General features: G+C 48.7%; 1 protein-coding gene across 1 annotated transcript in view; it reads right to left on the reverse strand.

Moving 5' to 3' along the window:
• Positions 1-20948, reverse strand: part of SLC37A2 (solute carrier family 37 member 2) — a 65664-nt gene that overhangs the window by 11100 nt on the left and 33616 nt on the right. The window contains exons 5-12 of the mRNA XM_077839771.1: positions 20326-20461; positions 16152-16228; positions 14228-14394; positions 11472-11509; positions 9328-9477; positions 3891-3981; positions 3209-3271; positions 2418-2503 (exon numbers count right to left, since the gene is read on the reverse strand). Coding sequence (XP_077695897.1) covers positions 2418-2503; positions 3209-3271; positions 3891-3981; positions 9328-9477; positions 11472-11509; positions 14228-14394; positions 16152-16228; positions 20326-20461 — 808 coding nt within the window. The remainder of the gene's footprint in view (positions 1-2417; positions 2504-3208; positions 3272-3890; positions 3982-9327; positions 9478-11471; positions 11510-14227; positions 14395-16151; positions 16229-20325; positions 20462-20948) is intronic.

Below are 20948 nucleotides of genomic sequence, written 5' to 3' on the forward strand. Positions count from 1 at the left end.
TTAGGAGTTGTAGAGTTGAGTGTAGGAAAAGAGGCCCACTGTGGCATGTTAAGGAGAGTGTTACTTCCATCCTTGCTTGCTGAGGGAAGGGGGTCGTTGCCACATGGCAGGAGAGCAGGAGCCAGTGTCAATCCTGCCAGTGCACATCCCACCCAATCACATCTGAAGCCCAGGGTTATGGGAAGCATTCTAGAGACACCTGCTGGTCACTCAGCAATGTGTTTTTAAGAGGAAGTTAAGTTTTACTTCTTGGTTAGAAAATTTTTAGTCTTTCCAGAAAGTGTGAATTGAGTAAGTCAGCCAGAGCAGATGTTGGCAGGTATTTATGGGAGGGCAGGACTGAAGGGGAATAACAGAGCCAGAATCTCTCATTTGGCCTTCAGTTCTGTGGTTCGACTGCCAGATAAAATACCAGCAGCTGGTAACTGGGCAGCCAGCCAAACATAGCTGTCTTTGGGATTCGGTTTCATTTGGTGGGCGACGTGAATCCATAGTCTGGAAGAAGGTGAAATCCAGCAATACAAAATAACTTGTCTCCGTGGTGCTGTCACTGCTCTACCACAGCATCAGGACCAGGACCTCAGAGCCTGCATTCTGACCTCCTAGACAGGGTCTCACCGCCGCAGCTTTGCACTAATGATAGACTGTAGCACCAGAGGCATTTGGGCTGGGAACAGAATGGCAACTAAGAGTCAGAGTGCGTTCACATTGCAACTTGGTCCAATTAGTTGCTTTTAGGGGTGAACGGTGAAGTCCAACTGAAGTGGAGTTCAGCACAGATGTGGGGGGTATCCTACCCACAGGGGGAAAAGCCACAAACATTTTAACTTTAACTCCTCCTTTACTCCAGAACCCACAGGACACTTCTGGGCTGGCAGAAGGAGTCCCACTGTTAGAGCCCTGCACAGATAAAAAATTAGCATCTGCATCTGATCCTCAAACAGCCCACGGGTATCTGCAGCGCTCTGTCCACTGTGATGGGTGGGTTGGGTTGCTTTCAGCAACTATCAACATTGGCTGCTTTGATCTGGTGACCCAGAGGCACCATAACCTGCCACCAGCCCAGACAATACCAGCCAAAAGGCCCATCTTCCCATCACTGTGCAGCAGGTTCAGACAGTCCTGGATGCCTGGATGAGCGGCCAGAGTTTAAGAACAGCCTCCCGGATGCTACTGGGTGCTGTGCAAAGTAGACAGGAGGGCTCCCCATAATTTTCCCTGCCTGAGCCACCATGCATTCAAGCAGAGGAAGAGCTCCAGCAGGGAGCAGTCAGATGCCAGCCTCCTGCCAAATTTGCATAGCAGCAGGACTGCTATCTGCACCTCACTGATTCACAACTGCACCAAGAGCTCCCCTGTGCTGCAGAGAACTCCAGTGCCTTAGAGCAAAAGGGATGGCTATTCATTTTTCCTCCCACCCTCCATTCCTCTTGGAGACACCAAGACCCTGAAGGCTGCCTTTCTACTCCAGCTAACAGATGACAGAACAAGGAGTAATGGTCTCAAGTTGCAGTGGGGGAGGTTTAGGTTGGATATTAGGAAAAACTTTTTCACTAGGAGGGTGGTGAAACACTGGAATGCGTTACCTAGGGAGGTGGTGGAATCTCCTTCCTTAGATATTTTTAAGGTCAGGCTTGACAAAGCCCTGGCTGGGATGATTTAGTTGGGGATGGGTCCTGCGTTGAGCAGGGGGTTGGACTAGATGACCTCCTGAGGTCCCTTCCCACCCTGATATTCTATGATTCTACGATAAAGGGAGTAGATGGGTCCCTATTCAGTGATTGATTCAGCCTCACTAGGAATGACGCTTAGGAGTTTTGAACATTAATAGTGGAGTATAGCTTTTCTGTTTCAGACCCACATCGACCAGGCAGAGGAGCAGCAGTGCTGAGAGAACTGCTCTACAGCTCCTGTCTCTTACTGGAGGACATTACAAGAGCTAGCACAGGGCAGAACCAGGAAGCTAGCCAGCCTCTAGGGTGCAGACCAAGCACACTTGGTATCAGGCTAAGGAGTAGAAGTTTAGGAAGAAGCAGCTGGATAGTGCAGTAGACTCCCAAGGGAGGTGGAGGTGGCACCCTCACTGCAGAGGTTCAGGAAGGGCAGTGAGCAGAGCGCAGGGGTGGAGGAAAGTCTCTCACATGGCCTCCTGTGCCCCGCTGTGGAGGATGCTGGAAGAGCTAGGAAGAGCTCCAGAGTGAATATCCTCATCCAGGAACAAGAGCTAGACATGCAAGCTGTGACTCATGCTGATCCCACCCTAGGTTCCAGACCCCTGCACAAGATTCCATCTGGCCACTCATCGCAGGAAAGTGCATATGACTCGAAGGGGCTTACTTGGGAGGAGCAGAGGGAAGAGGCTCATGTCAAGCCCTCGTGACCGAGGACTAGTGAGCATTTTCCATCACAATACGCACCATGGGAGCAGCCACTATCAGCATCACACAGCATGTGGTGGCCCTGCCACCAGTGTAGTCCGATATGAGACCAGCCAGAATGCCTCCTGCACGAGAAAGTCACATACTTTGTATCTGTCAGAGCAGGGGTTTGTCCCACTGCTGCCTTTCCACACGATTTCAGGAAGGTGCTCGGGGCCTTGCAGACAGATGTTACTGTCTGGTGACCGGTTAGACCTCAGGCACAGGAGAGAATTCCAGGCAACTCATACTCTGAGCTGGAAAACAGACGTATGCAGCAAGGGCCCAGATTCTAAACAGCTGTCACTACAAGCCAATCAGTGAGCAGAATAATAAAAATACGTAATAATAATTGGTACTTCTATTAGCACTCGCCTTCCATGGCTCTTAACATGCTTTACAAACAGGAGTCAATCCTTACAGCCCCCATGCCCCGGTGAGAAGGGCAAGTGTTACTCCCATTTTTCAGATAAAGCCCAGGCAGAGAACAGGGCCAACTTGCAACACTCATGGTCAGAGGCACTGAGCACCCACGACTCCAGCTAGCAATGGGAGTGGTGGATGCTGAACACCTCTGGGAGTCATGCCTCATCTCAAGGTAGGCACCCAAATCAGGAGACACATTTGACAGTTTAGGTGCAACTGAGTTGGCGAAGGTTCCCCCCAGGAACCCTGGTCAGAGCCAGGGATACAACTCCTCTCTGTGTCCCAGGCATAGGCTTTAGCCACAAGTCATCATCCCTCCCTGTCCACAATGGCAACACAGCAAGCAACAGTGAAGAATGCCAGACCTAGGATGCCACCAACATCAAAGAGCGTGGACAGGTCCCCAGCCTCCTTAGCGCCGAAGTGAGCTGCAATGAAATGAGATGCATCAACAGAGACGTTCACTTGTCAGAAGGTCAGAGCAAGCCTGAGCTCTGGCTGTGTGGTTATTCTCCTGGCATCAGGAGCCAGAGCTCGTGGGGGCTGAGACACAGACATCCACTGATGCTGGGTATGGATCTCTTGGGAGCCAGAACAAGCTCTTGTGGATGCCCAAGAAGACGCCTTGTTCACTAGGAGCCCACTGTAAGGCACTTGCACCCTAGACTGCAGGCACAGGACGCACTGTCACTTGCTTAATTTGGAGCAACATTTGCATCGAAACCCCATGGACCTGCCCAGCACCACGATGGGCATCACTGAGAACAGCTGGCCACAAGAGCTGAGCTGCCATTGTGGTGCACATCCGTGTCCATCAGCTGAGGTCCCCACACACTCCTGAACCACAGCCAGGTTTTCCCAGGAGACTGAAGACTTACTAGGAAGCAGAGAACACTTTCTTTCACTAGAACACTAAGAGCAAATGAGCAAGATTCCTCTGCGGGAAGCCTGTGCACTCCTGCCTGGAGTCTGGAGAATGAGAACCCTCCATCCAGAGCACACACGGTGAAGTAGTTAAATGGATATTAGTAGCTTCCTGTGACTCACCAACATTCACAATGTAGAGAGGCAGCCAATAGAGGAAAGTGTAACTGACCAGCTTTGCAAACAGCAGGCATAAGGAGAACTCCACCACACCCTGGGGAGGAGATAGAGGGGAGAAAGGTCAGTGTCAGAAAACCCCAAGACACAGAGGGGACCTCCATCCTCCCCCTTCCATCCTCTTCTTTCCTTCCGTTTGCTTTCATCCCAATCCCATACGTTGGGTGCATCAGCGGTGCTAATGATCACCTTGGTCAATCAAACAGCTTCATCACACTATTTGCAGAGTTCCAGGTGTTCGGGAAGCATACGGCAGATAGGGAAAGAAGAACACTGCAGACACGGAGGGAACGTTATTCGAAGCACAACCAGACAAGGAGTTACACGGTCTCAGGGAAATGGCTCACCATTTGGATTTTTCTGACACACAAGGCACACCCACTGCACACTAATCACATTTCTAAAGCTCACATCTTAAAATAAACACCAGGAAGAGCAGCTGAGCATTGTCCTTCTGAATTTTCGATACGTAGGACTCACACCTCACTTTTATTCATAGACTGGAGGAGGAAAACAAGCTTTCCTGCTTTTTCAACTCCCAAATTGGTTTCTCAGTTTTGGAGGAGAAAGTCATGGAACTGAACTTGTTGAATAAACTGAAGTGAAGGAAGTAAAGTATTCTCTCTGCATGTGAAGAAGAGGCTACTGCCGTCAAAAGCTGGTTTAGCACTTCAACAAACTCTGCTTCTAGGTGCTTCGCCAGTGACTTCCCCCAGCTCAGTGCTTTGACTTCCTTTCAAAGTTCAGCAATGAACATGGCCTGCTTGAATTTTATTTAAATGGAAATTTTAACAGATTGTACAATTTTTAGGCCCTAGTATAGGCTCTCAATTTCAAAATTTTAGTTTCAATGGGTTTATTTTTAAAAATATAAATGTACTGAATTTAAATACTTTTCTTTTTTAAAGCACAATAGTTGATTTTGTATCTCTGCTGCTGTGTCTGGGGTTGCCAACCCTCCAGGATTGTCCTGGAGTCTCCAGGGATCAGAGATTAATCATTAATTAAAGATTATGTCATGTGATGAAACCTCCAGGAATACATCCAACAAAAGCTGGCAACCCTAGTGGTGTCTCCATGCCTCCCTTTCCACTCTGTACAATGGGGACAGTGGCACCACCCTGCCTCACGGGGGCTGAGGGGGTACAAGGAGATTGTGAGGTGCTCAGTTACTGCAGTAACAGAGGCCATATGGAACACAGAGGGGTGGGGGAAGGCACCAAGGCCCCTCTGGGCAGTTGGGGGGCACACAAGGCAGCTGGGAGAACCCTGGTTTGAGGGGATGGGAGAGAGTGGTGCACACCCTTGGGGCTAGCCCCTCCTATTGGGGCCCTGGACAGTCAGGGCTGCTCTTAAGGACCAGAGACTCAGACCCATTGTGCAGAGGGTGCTGCATATCCGGTTCTGTAATCCGGTCAGTCACTGGGTCCCCAAGGTTAACTCCTCCCCCTCTAGGAGGCAGGGGCTCCCGTCTTGTCACACAGAGTCTGATAGGCCAGTGTTTTGCCTGTCTGTTCTTGTCATTAGCTGAAAGACAAAGCTAGTCCTTGCCTTTTGCTAGTAAGCATCCCTTCAATCCTTTCAGATGATGTCATGGTATCTTTTCGTACGGAGGATACTCTTCCAGGGGAAGGGACCCTGATTACTTGGAAGAGCCAGGTAATAGTACTGGGGGATTTCATCATTAGAAATATTGATAGCTGGGTTTGTGATGAACAGAACAGGGCAATTTTATCTAGTGATCCATCCGCTGTCATTCAGTCCCAGCTTTTAGCAGTCAGAGATTTAGGATACCCACAGCATGGTTAATCACAGAATCATAGAATATAAGGGTTGGAAGACACCCCCTGAACTAGGGGGTTTGGTCCATTGATGGCCACTGATGGACCTGTCCTCCATGAAAAAGGAGTCCCATTCAATGCATCACATGAAGGCAGACAACTATATACGGACACATTTTATAAGTGCTTATATACAAATGCTAGAAGTCTAAATAATAAGATGGGTGAACTTGAGTGCCTGGTATTAAATGAGGATATTGATATAATAGGTATGATGATAATCAATGGAACGCAGTAATACCATGGTACAAAATATACAGGAATGGCAGAGTAAGTCTTGCTGGTGGGGAAGTGGCACTATACATGAAAAAAAGCACCGAGTCAAATATAGTAAAAATATTAAATGAATCAAACTATACCATAGAATCTTGAATAATAAGAGTATAGCAGAAGGAATACACTATTAACCACCACCTAACCAAGATAGTGACACTTACTGTGAAATGCTCTGGGAGATTAAAGAGGCTACAAAAATAGAAAACTCAGTAATAATGGGGGATTTCAACTATCCTTATATCGACTGGGTACATGTTACTTCAGGATGAGATGCAGATAAAATTTCTAGAGACCTTACATGACTGCTTCTTGGAGCAGCTAATCCTGGAACCCACAAGGGGAGGGCAATTCTTGATTTAGTCCTAAATGAAGTGCAGGATGGTTCAAGATGGGAATATAGCTGAACCACTCAGTAACAGCAACCATAATGTAATTCAAGTTAACATCCAGGGGGGGCGGGGGGGAGAAATACCAAATAAACCCACTTATTGAAGCACTTAGCTTCATAAAGGGGAACTACAAAAAAATGAGGAAGCTAGTTAAACAGAAATTAAAAGGAACAGTGACAAAGGAGAAATATCTGCAAGCTGCATGGAAACTTTTAAAATCACCACAATAGAGGCACAAATTAAATGCATACCCCAAATTAAAAAAAAAGGAAAAAGAGGTGGTTGGAGGCAAAAAGACACCCTTTAAAAATTGGAGGTCAAATCCTACTCAGGAAAATAGAAAGGAGCATAAACTCAGGCCTGGTCTACACTACAGAGTTCTATGTGAGGCAGCTTACATGGATTTAATTCCAAAAGCATCTTCACTCAAATGTAGCTCCCACCAGTGTAACTTGCCCACTACACCGATTTAATAACTCCACCTTGGTGAGAGGCAGAGTGCTGAGGTCAACGTAGTTAGGTTGACGCAGTGCCAACAGAGACACTGTGTTGTTTACATTGACTGGTGAGGCCTTTCAGAAACTATCCCACAGCGTCCCACACTAGCGGTTAAATCGGTGCAGGCGGTCCTGGTGAGAGTGCACACTGCCAAGCAATTTAGTCACTTGGGTGGCTGTACAATTATGTACCTTAGGTTGACTTAATTTTGCTGTGTAGACTTGCCCGCAAGGCAAGTCAAGTATAAACGTATAAGTAGGAGGGTCACAAAATAATCTGAACAACAACAACTAGCAAAAGACACAAAAACTACCAAACACAAAAATAAATAAATAAATACAATAAAATAAAACAAAACAAAAACCAACAACAACATTAGAAGCAGGAAGCCTGCCAAACAATCAGTGTCAGTGGACGATCGAGGTGCTAAAGGCCTTAATACAGGATGTCTGTTGCAGAGAAGCTAAATTAATTTTTTGCATTGGTCTTCACCGCAGATAATGAGGGAGAGTCCCAGACCTGAGCCATTCCTTTAAGGTGACAAATCTGAGGAGCTGTCTCTGACTGAAGGGTCAGTGGAGGTGGTTTTGGAACAAATTGATAAATTAAACAGTAATAAGTCACCAGGACCAGATGGGATTCACCCTAGAGTTCTAAAGGAACTCAAATGTGAAATTGCAGAACTACTAACTGTGATATGTAACCCATCACTTAAATCAGCCTCTGTACCAGATAACTAGAGGATAGCTAATGTGACATCAATATTTTAAAAAGGCTCCAGAGGCGATCCTGGCAATTACAAGCCAGTAAGCCTAACTTCAGAACCAGGCAAATTGATTTAAACTACACTAAAGAACAGAATTATCAGACACACAGATGAACACAGTTTGTTGGGAAAGAGTCAACACAGCTTTTGTAAAGGGAATGCATGCCTCACCAATCTATTAGAATTCGTTGAGGGGGGTCAAACACACACATGGACAAGAGTGATCCAGTGGATATAGTGTACTTGGACTTTCAGAAAGTCTTCAACAAGGTCCCTCACCAAAGGCTCATTAGCAAAGTAAACGGTCATGGAATAAAAAGGAAAGTCCCTCTCATGGATCAGAAACTGTTAGAAAGACAGGAAAGAAAGGGTAGGAATAAACGGTTAGTTTTCACAATGGAGAGAGGCAATAGCAGGCCCCCATAAGGATCTGTACTGGGACCAGTGCTGTTCAAGATATTCATAAATGATCTGGGAAAAGGGGTAAAGAGCGAGGTGGCAAAATTTGCAGATGATACAAAATTACTCAAGATAGTTAAGCCCAAAGCAGATTGGGAAGATCTACAAAGGGATCTCACAAAACTGGGTGACTAGGCAAGAAAATGACAGATGAAATTCTGTGTCGATAAATGCAGAGTAAAACACAATGGAAAACATAATCCCAACTATCCATACAAAATGTTGGGGTCTAAATTAGCTGTTACCATTCAAGAAAGAGATCGTGGAGTCGTGGATAGTTCTCTGAAAACATCTGCTCAATGTGCAGCAGCAGTCAAAAAAGCTCATGTTAGGAACCATTAGGACAGGGATAGATAATAAAACAGAAAATATCATAATGCCACTATATAAATCTACAGCATACCCATACCTTGAATACTGTGTGCAGTTCTGGTCACTCCATCTCAAAAATAATATATTAGAATTGGAAAAGGTACAGAGAGCAGGGCAACAAAAATGACTGGAGCTTCCATATGGAGAGAGATTAATAAGACTGGGACTGTTCAGCTTGGAAAAGAGACGACTAAGGGGGATAGGTAAGAGGCCTATAAAATCTTGACCGGTGTGGAGAAGCTAAATAGGGAAGTGTTATTTACCCCTTCACATAAACACAAGAACCAGGGGTCACCCAATGAAATGAATAGGCAACAAGTTTAAAACAAACAAAAGGAAATACTTCTTCACACAACGCACAGCCACCCTATGGAACACGTTGCCAGGGGACACTGTGAAGGCCAAAACTATAATGGGGTTCAAACAAGAAGTAGGTAGGTTCATAGAGGACAGGTCCATCAATGGCCATTAACCATGCTCTCCGTGTCCTAAACCTCAGACTGCTAAAAGCTGGGACTGAATGACCTGGCATGGATCACTAGATAAAATTGCCCTGTTCTGTTCATTCCCGCTGACACTTGCCACTGTGGGAAGTCAGGGTACTGGGTTAGATGGATCTTGGTCTGACCTAATAGGGCCATTCTCATGTTCAGCTACAGGTCAGCTTGGACTTCACCTCAGCCTGTGCTGGCGTATAGTAAGTGGCATCCCAAATCCCACAGGACATTAGCCCCCTGTTCAGAATACTCTGGACCCACAAGCAGCCTGGTTCTTCTACTCACAGGTATCCTGAGGGCTCCTAAGAAGCTGATGGCTTCTGGCTGCTCAGCTGGTTCTCTGGGACACGCTGAAGAATCGATAGTGTTCTCTCGGATACAGCTCCCATCATCCGTGGAGAGCGTCACTTCAGGGTCTCTCTCCTCCGATTCCATCTGAAACCAGATTAGCCCAGCAGTTTACACTCAGGCATAGCTGGAGCAGAGTGTGCCCATACCCTGGCCTGGCACACCTGTCAAGCCCAGCCCACCCTTTGGTTGCAGGTACAGCTTATTCTCATACTCAGACCCGTCGGTATAACGGGATGAAGTATTGCACAGTCACACAGCTGCGAAACAAGCCTGCTGTTTCAGGGCCAGGCATTATAGGCCCACGTGTAGGGCTCTCACTCCTGGGGTCAAAAATCTCAGCTCTCGTTTAAAAAGAAACGAAAACACAAACGCACAACAAAAACTGCTTCTAGCCCTTATGGCTGCAAACATTCAGGTCATGTTTCCAAGGTGAACCAAGGCAGTCACACCTGCCTGAGTTTGCAGACAGCCTGAAATAATAGCTGACAAATGAGCTATGCCATTCATTTCAATGGATTTGTTAACAGTGAAAGCCACAGCTGGGCTGGAGGGAGGGGCCCTGCCATCACCACCAGAACAGGGGCCCTCACTGCTGCCACCCCATCATCAGTTCTCATGGGGTGATGTCAGCAGAGCCCATCCCCCAAAGTTCTCTGCTCAGGGAAGTGGAGGCAGAGTCCTCACTGCTCGGGCAGCCCCAGGTTCCCAGAAGACAGAGCAGTGATTTTCAGTTTTCCCAGAAAGGAGGGTTTTAGCCCTACATGACTCCAACCAACTCACATGGGCAGCCCCTGCCAACACTGCTCCAATCAGGGTGAGGTCCCAATGCCAGGCTGAGGCTGTGCCAAGGACTCCAAGCTGCCTTAACCTGGCTCTGGGTTTGAGAGACTGACAGGACTAGGGGCTTGTCTACATGGGATGTTATACCAATATAGTTCTGCTGGTAAATTCTAGTGCCATAGTGGAATAAGAATGTCCACACAGGAAGTTATACTGAATACAGCAGTGTCATTATACCAGTACATTTCTCTGGGTAGACCAGCCTTAATAGAGCAGGAGTGTGGCAGGCCATGGCTGAAGCATGTACCAAGGTGCACTGGAGTCCATCACTGGAAATGTGGGGGTATTCAGCTCAGGAATGAGCTTGCACATTGACAGTTACACCTGCCTGTGGCCGGTGCTGCTAATCCCACTGCCCGAGAACTGGACACACATCAGGCTCTGTCCGAGTTTCAAGAGGAAAACTTGCGAATAGTATAAACTCTCCCTCCCTCCCCCCACCCCAGCTTTTCTGTTTGTTCCGGGGGGGTGGAGGGAGGAGGAAGAGATAAGGGGGAAAACTGAAAGGTTCAGTTTCTATCAAGGCTGCATGAAGCTGGGGGGAGGGAGAAGGTGGGTTTAAAAAGCTTTCCCTGAAGTTTAATTTTAGAAAAATCTTCATTAAGAAACAAGAAAAAAAAAAAAAAGTCAAGCAGCTGTCAGCAGCCCTTCTTAGGTTCTGCCAAAGAGCTGCCTGGTCAGTCCACTCACGCACATCAGCTTGGCACCCTCGCTAACTGATGTGTCTCTAGCCCTGAAAAGTGCTCTGAGCGAGGAAGGCCGCACGGCTAATGAAAGCAGGAAAGCTCAGAGCACCACCTGTGCCATGGGATCAATGTGCCTCCGTCAAGGCAGCTGAACAGGGGACATGCCAAGAACATTACAGTACATCTCCACACAGGTTTTCTGGGGAAATATGTTGTTACACAGGTTATTTATAGATTCCAGCCAGTGAACTACACAACAGCACACGAGCCAGAGCTCAACAGCCAAAGCATCAGGAGCACCCTCATTGAGAGATCCTGCCTCTCTGGTTAACTTGTGCCATTCCCATGGCTATGGCTGCACATCGGAGCTTTTGCCATACCACAGCAGAGTGAATTGCTGCAATCTCCCTTGCTAGCCCCACACCAGGGAAATGGGAAGCTGGGGTTTGGAACCGTGTTCCCTGGAAATGGTACTGCCCTTGCTGAGAGGGGAAGAGGAAATCCTGCCTAGCCCCGGATTGTTCAGAGAGCTTGGAAAGGCAGTTAACTTACATGGTGTAGAGGTGGGTTGCAGTCAACGTCTTCAGGATCTGAAAGAGAGATTCCATGTGACTGCCACACACAACAACCCCCTTGCATCCTCCCGTTACCTCAGCACATGCATAACAGCCAGTGTGGGAAGCTAATCCAGCAGTCCCTAGTCTGTAGCATGTGTGCAGCCCGCCCCACGGGACAAGAGCTTTCCTGTGCACTAACTCAGGAGCCCCACAACTAGGAAAAGGAGAGTGCAAACCCTTGCGCAGTGTGCCCCAGCATTTCATGCTACAAGACCTGAAGAATAAGAGGCCCCAGTTACAGCAATCTGAAAAGCAGGTCCAAGATTTAGCAGTGATGGCAAAGCTGAGGCTTGGCAGCAGCTTGCAGTAAAGGTGACTTTAGAGACCAGTGATTATATTTGCTGAAGTGAAGTGAACTGGAAGACCCCAAGTGTTCCCAAAGGGCTCATTTCCCCTCAATTTTCCAGCTGCAGAGATGAGTGGGAGAGGGCCTTCGCTTTTATGGGGAACATGCCTGGCGGGCAGCAGATCTACATACCTCTAGGAGAGCTCTGAGACCAGAGCACTAAATTCACTCCCTTTCTAGTGCTGGCGGTAAAAGCTTAGCGAACGCATTTCAGCTCAGCCATGCAGAACAATAGTGTGGCCAAGATAGGGAAGCAGTTGTATCATCACTTGCCACTAGATGGCAATAGCCATTTGCTGTTTCCATACAAAGTGCTCCGAGTCTGAAGTTTAAAGGTGCTCTGTGAGCTGTCTGAGCCCCGTGGGGCAAGAGACACAAAGGGTCAAATTGACAAAGGTAACTAGGCACCTAAAGATGCAGAGAGGTACCTAATAACATAAGAACGGCCAGACTGCGTCAGACCAATGGTCCATCTAGCCCAGTATCCTGTCTTCCAACAGTGGCCAATGCCAGGCGCTTCAGAGGGACTGAACAGAACAGGACAATTTATTGAGTGACCCATCCCGTCGTACAGTCCCAGCTTCTGGCAGTCACAGGCTAGGGACGCCCTGAGCATGTGGTTGCCTCCCTGCCCATCTTGGCTAACAGCTGTTGGTGGACCTATCCTCCATGAACTTAGTTAATTCTTCTTTGAACCCAGTGATACTTTTGGCCCTCACAACATCCCCTGACAAGGAGTTCAACAGGTGCCTAATGGGGGGTCAGGTGCCTAACTTGGATTCTTTTGTACATCCCACTAGGCAACTCTTTGCATCTTTAGGTGCCTCAATCCCTTTGTAAGTCAGGGTCTGGCCCAACGTTCCCTTCAGCTTTGGGGTCCCCACACATCACATCACAGCAGGGCATGGCGTGAGGATTCTCATGGAATCTGACTAGGAGGCGTTTCCCTTAGGTGACCCCATGTTCCCCAAAGAGCTTTGAAAGCTGTCCCCACTGTAAGGTACCATGCCTCCAGCAGAAATCTTTGTGGCTGCAAGGGGGTGTATGAGCTCCCAGGAACTCTCCCCACTGCTGTCCCTGCTTCACTTCTCTGGATGTCAAGATGCTCCTTTGCACTCCTTCCACTGTAAGAGTTCAACCCTACAGCAGACAGCTTCCTGGTTTCACATGGTTGCAGAAGCCCCACACAGCAGCTGTGAAATACTAAGGTTGGAAGTGGGCCCCTGCTTTGTGCGGCTTTCCCTATGGCTAGCTCCCATGCTGCCGATTTACTGCTCTGCGTGCCAGTCAGAAAGACGTTCAGCACCTCACCAGAGTGTGCCACCATGGAGAGAGGCTGACAGGGCTTGAGGGATAAGAGATTTTTCAGTCACTGCCCTCGGGCATGGCTCTTCTAGGACCTCATGTTCCCTGGAGAGCCAAACCCCTTTCCAAGGTTTTCATTCTTGTTATTGGCCTATCATTTTCTAGTGTTTCCCCAGAGAGCCTCCACATGGCCATGCAGCACTGTACTACAGAGGACAGTCCCACAGGGACTCCCAAAGGGAGATAAGCCTTTCAAGCTCTAAAATCAAGACACAACACTGAGTCCATGAGAACTGCTCTGACACCACATACTGGTTCCACACAGGCCACTGTACAGCCATCAGATAAGGACTTTGGAACCTGGGTCTTTAGCTCAGTAACAGGTGTTGGCTCTTTCCGTAGATAACCTGTGCCCAGGTTATCCTCGCTCAGAATTCATCAGCTTAATGAGATATTGTAGAATAATCAGTTTTTGGTCCGTCAAGACTCTGCTCTTCACAGTTAGAGCTCTGCCAGCTAGCTCTGATTGACACCGATCTCACAAACACCGACGAGACTAGTATCATTCGTAAAACCGAGTTTCTGGGGAGAGCACTCCAACAGCCTGAATCCACAGCCCATGGATATTCTCCAGCACCAACTGGTTCCATCTGCCATTTCCACCAACGCTCCTGCCAGGGAACTGGTTTGCTGGAGGGTTCTCAGACACCAGCACAAAGGGGATGGCACCCTGCCAGAGGTCAAGCCAATACTGAAGGGAGGCTTCAGGGTCATTCACCAGCTATCCCAGTGTCCTAGAGCTGAAAGGCTTCAGATGCCAGCCCTAAATATTGAATACAGCCAGTTCTCTCCTCGTCACTACAGAGGGCTGGCATGGTGTCAGCAAAGCTGCACCAGGTACTGTCCTCCCTGAAGAGGCTACTGGGAAGCTAACCTCTCTGCCACGAGCTGTATCCACCTTTCCCTCCCCATGCCAGCAGAATGCCGCAGCATGGCTGCAGGAGGTTATGACGAAGCATCTAGGCCCAGCTCACACTCACATTCAACAAGGAACAAGAAGCAGATGATTCCCATGACTGCAATGATGATCCCAGGCACGATGAAAGACAGGCCCCAGGCTGACGAAACCCACACTCCAGCGATCAGGGACCCCAGGATGTTCCCTACAGAGGTATGGGAATTCCAGATGCCCATGATCAGACCTCTCCTGATGAAGGACAAGAGGGAAACCATTAGTACAGCATTTCTGCGGTGCTTGCCAGTTATGACCATTTAGTGGGATAGACTCCAGTGGATATGAGACTCTTCCCTGCAAGCTTTCCATGTCCCGCCATTTCTTCCACGCCCAGGCCCTATACCCCAGCAGCTAAGAAAGGGGTTCTCAGCTCAGCTGATGGGGACAAATGTGTGAGCAGGAACCAGGGCACACTCTCTCCTGTTCCAATCAGCCATGCCAATTGGCGGGGGGGGAAGCAGAGGGGATTTGGCCAGTGGGTGTGAACATGGCAGGGTCCAGTAAGAAGTACCCTGCACCAAAGACTGGGCCAACCTAACCCAAGAGGGGACTTGAGAAAGCCGGTACTGTATATCCGCCTCTCTAGGAGGAAGGGCCCAAATTTGGGAACTGAGCCTTGCTCACGTTTTTCCAAGGTAAGGGCATGCATTAGTGACGTGACTGTGTGCAGCCCCCACTATTGCTTGAAACAGACGATAATGGGCCAGTAGTTCGTAACCAGGAATTTCACTCTGGGTAGCACCATTCCTATATACCGCGAGGGCCCAAACACATCAGAGCTTAGCAACAGAGATACAGTTAATAAAGTAGCAATCAAGGAAAAGCCAAAACTAGGGGGCATGAGCAAGCCAGAAGAGACAGTCACAGCTAAGGTCTTTCAGCTGTAAAATCAGAGAGAGGCAAAGATCCACGAAGGCAGCTACAGGTGGCAGTATCAGCAAATGAGAAGCATGAACAATGGTGTGACTGTGAAGCAAAATAAAAGAGGCCGACGAGCAGATGAGAGCTGGGCTGCTTTGAGTCCATGGAGTTTTAAAAATAAGGAGGGATACCTCCGAACTGGCTCCCACGCAAATGATAAAGTGTTTAAGGATAGGCTCCTGCTCTGTATGCACAGAAGGGGATGTTACATTTGGCAGTGGCTGGACTCTGGCATGTTAAGGGAGGGAGCCGCAGCAGTCAAGGGAGAGGAAATGAAGGCCTGGATGAGGACGGCAGCAGCGAACACAAGCAAGTGGGAGGATATGTGGATTTATAGCCACAGAAACCGGAAAGGAGGAAAATTCTCCAAATCCAAAGTTATGGCCAGTGAGGACAAGTGGGGGGCTGGCACCCTGGGGAGCAATGGCAGAGACAGGCTCCTGCGTGACCAGTTTGCAGGGTGTGTGCTCATCACCCCATCTGACCATGACAGAGGGCCCAGCAGGTGCAACACATATGATCACTAGTTGCTGACATATACAATAAGGTGGCAACGGCTTATCAAGGCATTGCTGGGTAAACAAACATTCTTCTCAGCACTGATGACTTCCCAAGACAGGCCCTCAGTGCTGGAACAAGTCAGGAATCTCTGCCCCAAAGCACTGACAGGCAGCTATGCAGAGTGGAAGGAACATAGGGAGACATGCAGTGTGCACAGAGCTTACTTTGGCAAACGGCTCAGGGTAGCTGCCTCTTTAATGGTGCTACAATCCTCGCTGGGAAGCCTCAGCATTTTAGGGTCTCCCCTGCCACGCAAAAAAGCTGTATTGTAGGACCTGGTGTGAGTTTCAGGCCAGGCCTTGACAGTGCCACCATGACCAAAGTTAGTCCAGAGGTTTCTGTGCCGGGTGTTGTTTCCTGCCTCTGCCAGGGTATGAATCAGGCACTTCCTCAGGGGATGGGATTAAGCAACAAACACTTGAGAGAAGTCACAACAAAAAGCCTGAGAGATTAAGAAACAGACTCACTTCCCCTTTCCGAACCAGTTCCCAACGCACGTCACCACGGATGGCCAGCCAGTCGTCTGCACCAAACCGTTGCAGATCTAGTGGGGAGACAGCAGGTGTGTCAAGAAGCCATGCAATAGAGTCACAATGTCAGACTGTGCTATCTCCTACCCCCGCCCCTGGAAAGTTTCGTCCTCCACTAGGACAGAGGTGTTCTCATTAGCCCATCACACATATCCACCACCCGAATCAGTGCCTTACACCCTGACCATGCTCAGGCCATTCACTCCAGCCAGCCTCCCCACCCCAAAGGAGAAGCTCTGTCTGAGGCATCTCAAGACATCCCTACCTGACCATTTCTTCTGGATTTCAGGGTTGCCACTGGTTACCGAGGTAAATGCAGAGCTAACTCAGTACAGGAGCATGGTGGCAAACTGAGCAGTTTGAAATCATACCTCAGTACCAGGCAATTCTGGCGAAATATAGGAAAGAAAGAAATCCCTCTCCCTGCAAGGGGGAAAGGAAGTCATTCTAGAGCCAGAGGTGAGACTCATCAGTGCAGATGCTGTCTAGTAGACAGTCTACCATCCAAAGCAGTGCCTACATCCTATGGGGTTACTGGTGCCATACTGCCCAAGTAACTTGCGCCTCCTGGGGAAATTTTCCATGCATTTTCCTGCATTTTCCATGGCCCACTAGTCCATTTTCTCCAAAACCCTGGCTGCTCAGGGAGTCAAGTATGCAGTCGTTCTGAAGGGCTGGTGCCCAAGTTAAAAGCATGCCAGTCCCACCCTCTCCATGCAGTCGTAGGGAAGGCCAATGAGTAGTGCAGGTACACTTTCACCCCAATCAGTAAAGGGAACTATGCAGGGCAGGTTTCAGAAGCGCTACAAGGACATTCATGGAGCTACCATAGGAAGTAGGCCTCCATCTGGATGGAGCTGCAGGCATTCACTGCAGAGGGACACAACATCCGCTAGCTCTCGTTGTCTCCACAGACCTCTGCTCGTAGTGGAAGAGGCTGTTTCCTTCACTAAAGGGAAACACTGCCGTGCTCTTTGGAAAACACCAGTCCCTGATGCCAAATCGGACAGGCCAAAACCAGACACCTAAAGTTCAGTCCCAAGTACGTATTTTTGACTCCTAAACAAAATGGCTGATTTTCAAACATGCTGAGCACCCAACAGCCCCCTAGTAATTCGGCACTTCTGACAAGTCAGGACATTTATTCCAGAACCTAAATACAGACTGGGCAGATTAACTTTAGGTTCCTGCTTTTGAAAATTGTGGCCTTAATCCTCAGAACCCCTCACCCCATGCAGTTGGCTGGAGGTGTGCAGAAGCAGGGAGCTTGTCACTTGCCCAAGGTCATGCAGTGAGTCAATGAGAGAGCTGGGATTAGAACTCTTAATCCCTGGCTCCATACTCAGCCCAATATCGCCTCCCTTGTGCCCAGGGCTGACTGCTCCAGTATGTCTGGGATGCTGAAAGCACCCACCCTTTTCAGTGAGTAGCTGGTATGTTTTCCCTGCTGGGCCATTTTATATGCATCAGGAATGTAAGCTACTGATGTACCCCACCTGGAGGCTGGGAATCCTTGCAGTGCCAAGCAATGCTTTCCTCGGGGGTTCAGTGATATTTCTGTCTGAATGTCATTCCAGGAGCTGAACTTTCAAATTATTTTGCCTTATTTCAATACCACAGCGTTCTCCAACTGCCCCCACCACCTAGGGAATGAGGAGAGCCTTGGATCTAAGGCACGAGATTACTGAGCAGATTCTCAGTCTGCCACTAGCTCGCTGTGTAACCTTGGACAAGTCACTTCTCTCCGTGACCTCGTTTTCCATTTGTAAACTGGGATTAATAAACCTGACCCACTTCACAGGGAGGCTGTGAGGCTAAACTTGTTAAAGTGTAGACGGTTCATCAAGTCATGCTCGGCATCCCAGTCACTCCTGTAAATAAAGCCAGAACCACCCTGAGACATGAAAATAGGTGTATGAAAGCACTGGGAGTAGGAGGTGGGCGGGGGGGAGGAGAAGTATCTCTGCACTTAGAAGGAGGCCTGTGTTTGAAGCACAAGATCCCGACTCATGAGACAGCCTAAAACATCCACTTAGGAAGCACTGGCATGTCAAAACACAAAATGTGAGCAGTACACAAACAAGGCCTTTAACCCAGGCAGCTGCCGTCTGGATGCCAAAGCTGCAATTAAGGTGTGCACTGCTGGTTGGGAATTCATCCTTTAATAGGTAGTAATAGCCAGGGCCCCACCCAGGGCCCCACCAATAGCCAGCTCATTGTGAAATGCTTCCCTGGCATTGCTTGGGAGAACAGAAACTCTGCCAGTAGCAGCAGCTTTGCTGAAATCTGAGCAGCTTCACCGCAGCCCTGGAAGTCAAGGTTTCTCCATTGTGAGGAATGGTGCCTCCGTCTGCAGCTGGGATATATTTGGGAGTCAAGTTTTGCTGCACCCCATGTCAAAGTGGCAGGTCTGACGGCATATTTCTTATCAGAGAAACTGGAGCAGGGAACTGGAACAGGAACCTGCAATTACACGTTCAGGAAACACGGCTGTTGCCAGTAGGTTACATTTCATCAGCATGGGTGCCAGTTGCCTCTGGTACAGGCTGTCTGGTGAAGCAGAGATTTGCAGTGCTGCATCTGGGACATCAGTGTTCAGACATATCCATATTTCCTGCTACTTGCTCTCCACTGGCAATGGACAGAGCCAGTGGGTCAGGGACATTTCCCTACTCTCCTGTAATGTGGCACATCTAGGGAACCTTTACAGGTTGTTTTCTGGTAATAGGGCCCCTCCGTTTCCTGTTCCTACCTGAGGGGCACAGAGAGGTCTGGGGTGTGCACCAGCTGAACCCCAGATGAAGTGCCTGAGATAGCAACATTCCTCTGAATGGAGTTATTTAGATTTTGGTTTCTTCCAGTGGTTCACAGCAAGAGGGTTTGAGGAGGGAATCTCAAGAACAGGAACAACTGTTTTTGTTCCAGGACCTATCAGCTTGCAGAGAATATCTGTGCGGCCTACTCTGGATGAAATCAGAGTGGAGGAGATGAACGTCTCTCCAATCCTGAAGGAGAAGCAGCCTTGGCACTGCTCTGTAGCCTGGGTCTCCCTCGAGGAACACAGTCTGCCAGTTCTAGTCACTTGCTAGCTTTTCCACACTGGTCATTCTGCTCCAGCCTGGCTGTTGTAAGTTTGGGAGCATTTCAAGCCTCCCATTTCTTAAAATGTCCTAGGAAGTGCCCTGTTCTTGCTAGCACTTTGGAACAACCACATTAGAGAGAGCTCCTGGAGAATCCATTGCAGACTTCACACTGACTCAGGACACCATGGAAAGTTTCTGCATGCTTAGGCAGATGCCTGGCCATGCCAAGTGTATCTGCTACCTTGCTTGTTCTTTCATACTGGGGTGGTGCGGGGGATGGGGACAGTACAGGTTTGTGGTTTTGCTTTGCATTCCTGGCTCTCTGGGCTGGTCAGAGGAACTGAACCCCAAGCTGGTTTAAGAGCAGGTTAGACAAACACCTGTCAGGAATGGTCTAGATCATATTTAGTCCTGCCATGAGAGCAGGAGACTGGACTAGATGACCTCAAGGTTCCTACCAGTTCTATGGTTCTATGATCACATCAAAGGCTGCAGAAGTAAGTACTGAAAAGAAACCATCAGGCAGGACAAAGAGAAACTCCCGAAGTTACTGAGAAACTCACACTCAAAGGATGCTGAGGATTCCCCTCGGGAAACTCAGCCTTTTGTAATGATCACACATTAGGCTGCTCCCATTAAACCAGGACATTTAATTACAGCTTTGCCAATGCACAGATTTAAGGCCATTATGATAAACTATTCTGCCCTCTTACACAATGCAGGCCAGAGCTTCCCTCCAGTAATTCCTGCACTGAGCCCCGTCACTTGTGGCTGAGTTAGCGCATCGCTTTTAGCGGGAAGTCTGATATGGTTTAAAGATTCCAAGTGGCTGAGAAGCAGCACGTACCTGCAGAGAGGAGTTCCAAAGAAACTCTTGGCTTGCTGATTGCCTCTTCAGAGGTACTGAACTCCCTGCTCTGCACAAAGGATTTCCAGAGAGTGAAAATCCAGCCAATAGATGGCACCCAATGTTGTGGTCAGCGAAGCATTTCAGAACAGACGGTAGATGAAGGCCAGGGACTCCTTACCTGGATGATGACGTAGTACCAGAGAACGTGGATTTTCCAGAAGTAGGCCAAGCCGAACAAGGAAGTGAACACTCCACTCAGCACCATCCCTCCCGACAGGTAATAGCGCAGTGGAAGGCGCTCACCAAAGATGCCGCTGCACAGAGGAGGGGAAGGAGGGGAAAGACCATTAACGGCCACCCACATGCATTCTGCCAGCTCAGCAATACTTTATACAAGGGCTGGTGCCTTACCTCTGGGAACCAGGGGCTGGGACATGCTTATGGAAGGCTACAGCCTTCCCAGCTCTGTGAAATGCGAGGCCCATCTCTGCATGCAGCAGGGCTGAAGGGGATGTCTGAACTCCAGGGACACAGAGCTACTTTCCTCCCAAGCAGGAACAAAACTCAGAACCAAACCAAAAATGCCATCCTGATCCTCTCACCCGTGAGCAGAATGAGCCTTAGATGGGGCCTTCTATCTCCTCACCATGGCACCTTCCTAATATTCTGCTCTTTGAGTCCCCCTCCCCTCTCAATGGCTCTGGTTGTCTCGGTGTGGATTGCTGAAGTCATATCTCACAGGCATTGGGCCATGTTACCATTTATGTGCCATCTTGGCTGAGGCCAGCTGCCATAAGTCAC

This window comes from Eretmochelys imbricata, chromosome 22, assembly GCF_965152235.1.
Source record: "Eretmochelys imbricata isolate rEreImb1 chromosome 22, rEreImb1.hap1, whole genome shotgun sequence".
Classification (NCBI taxonomy): Eukaryota; Metazoa; Chordata; order Testudines; family Cheloniidae; genus Eretmochelys; species Eretmochelys imbricata.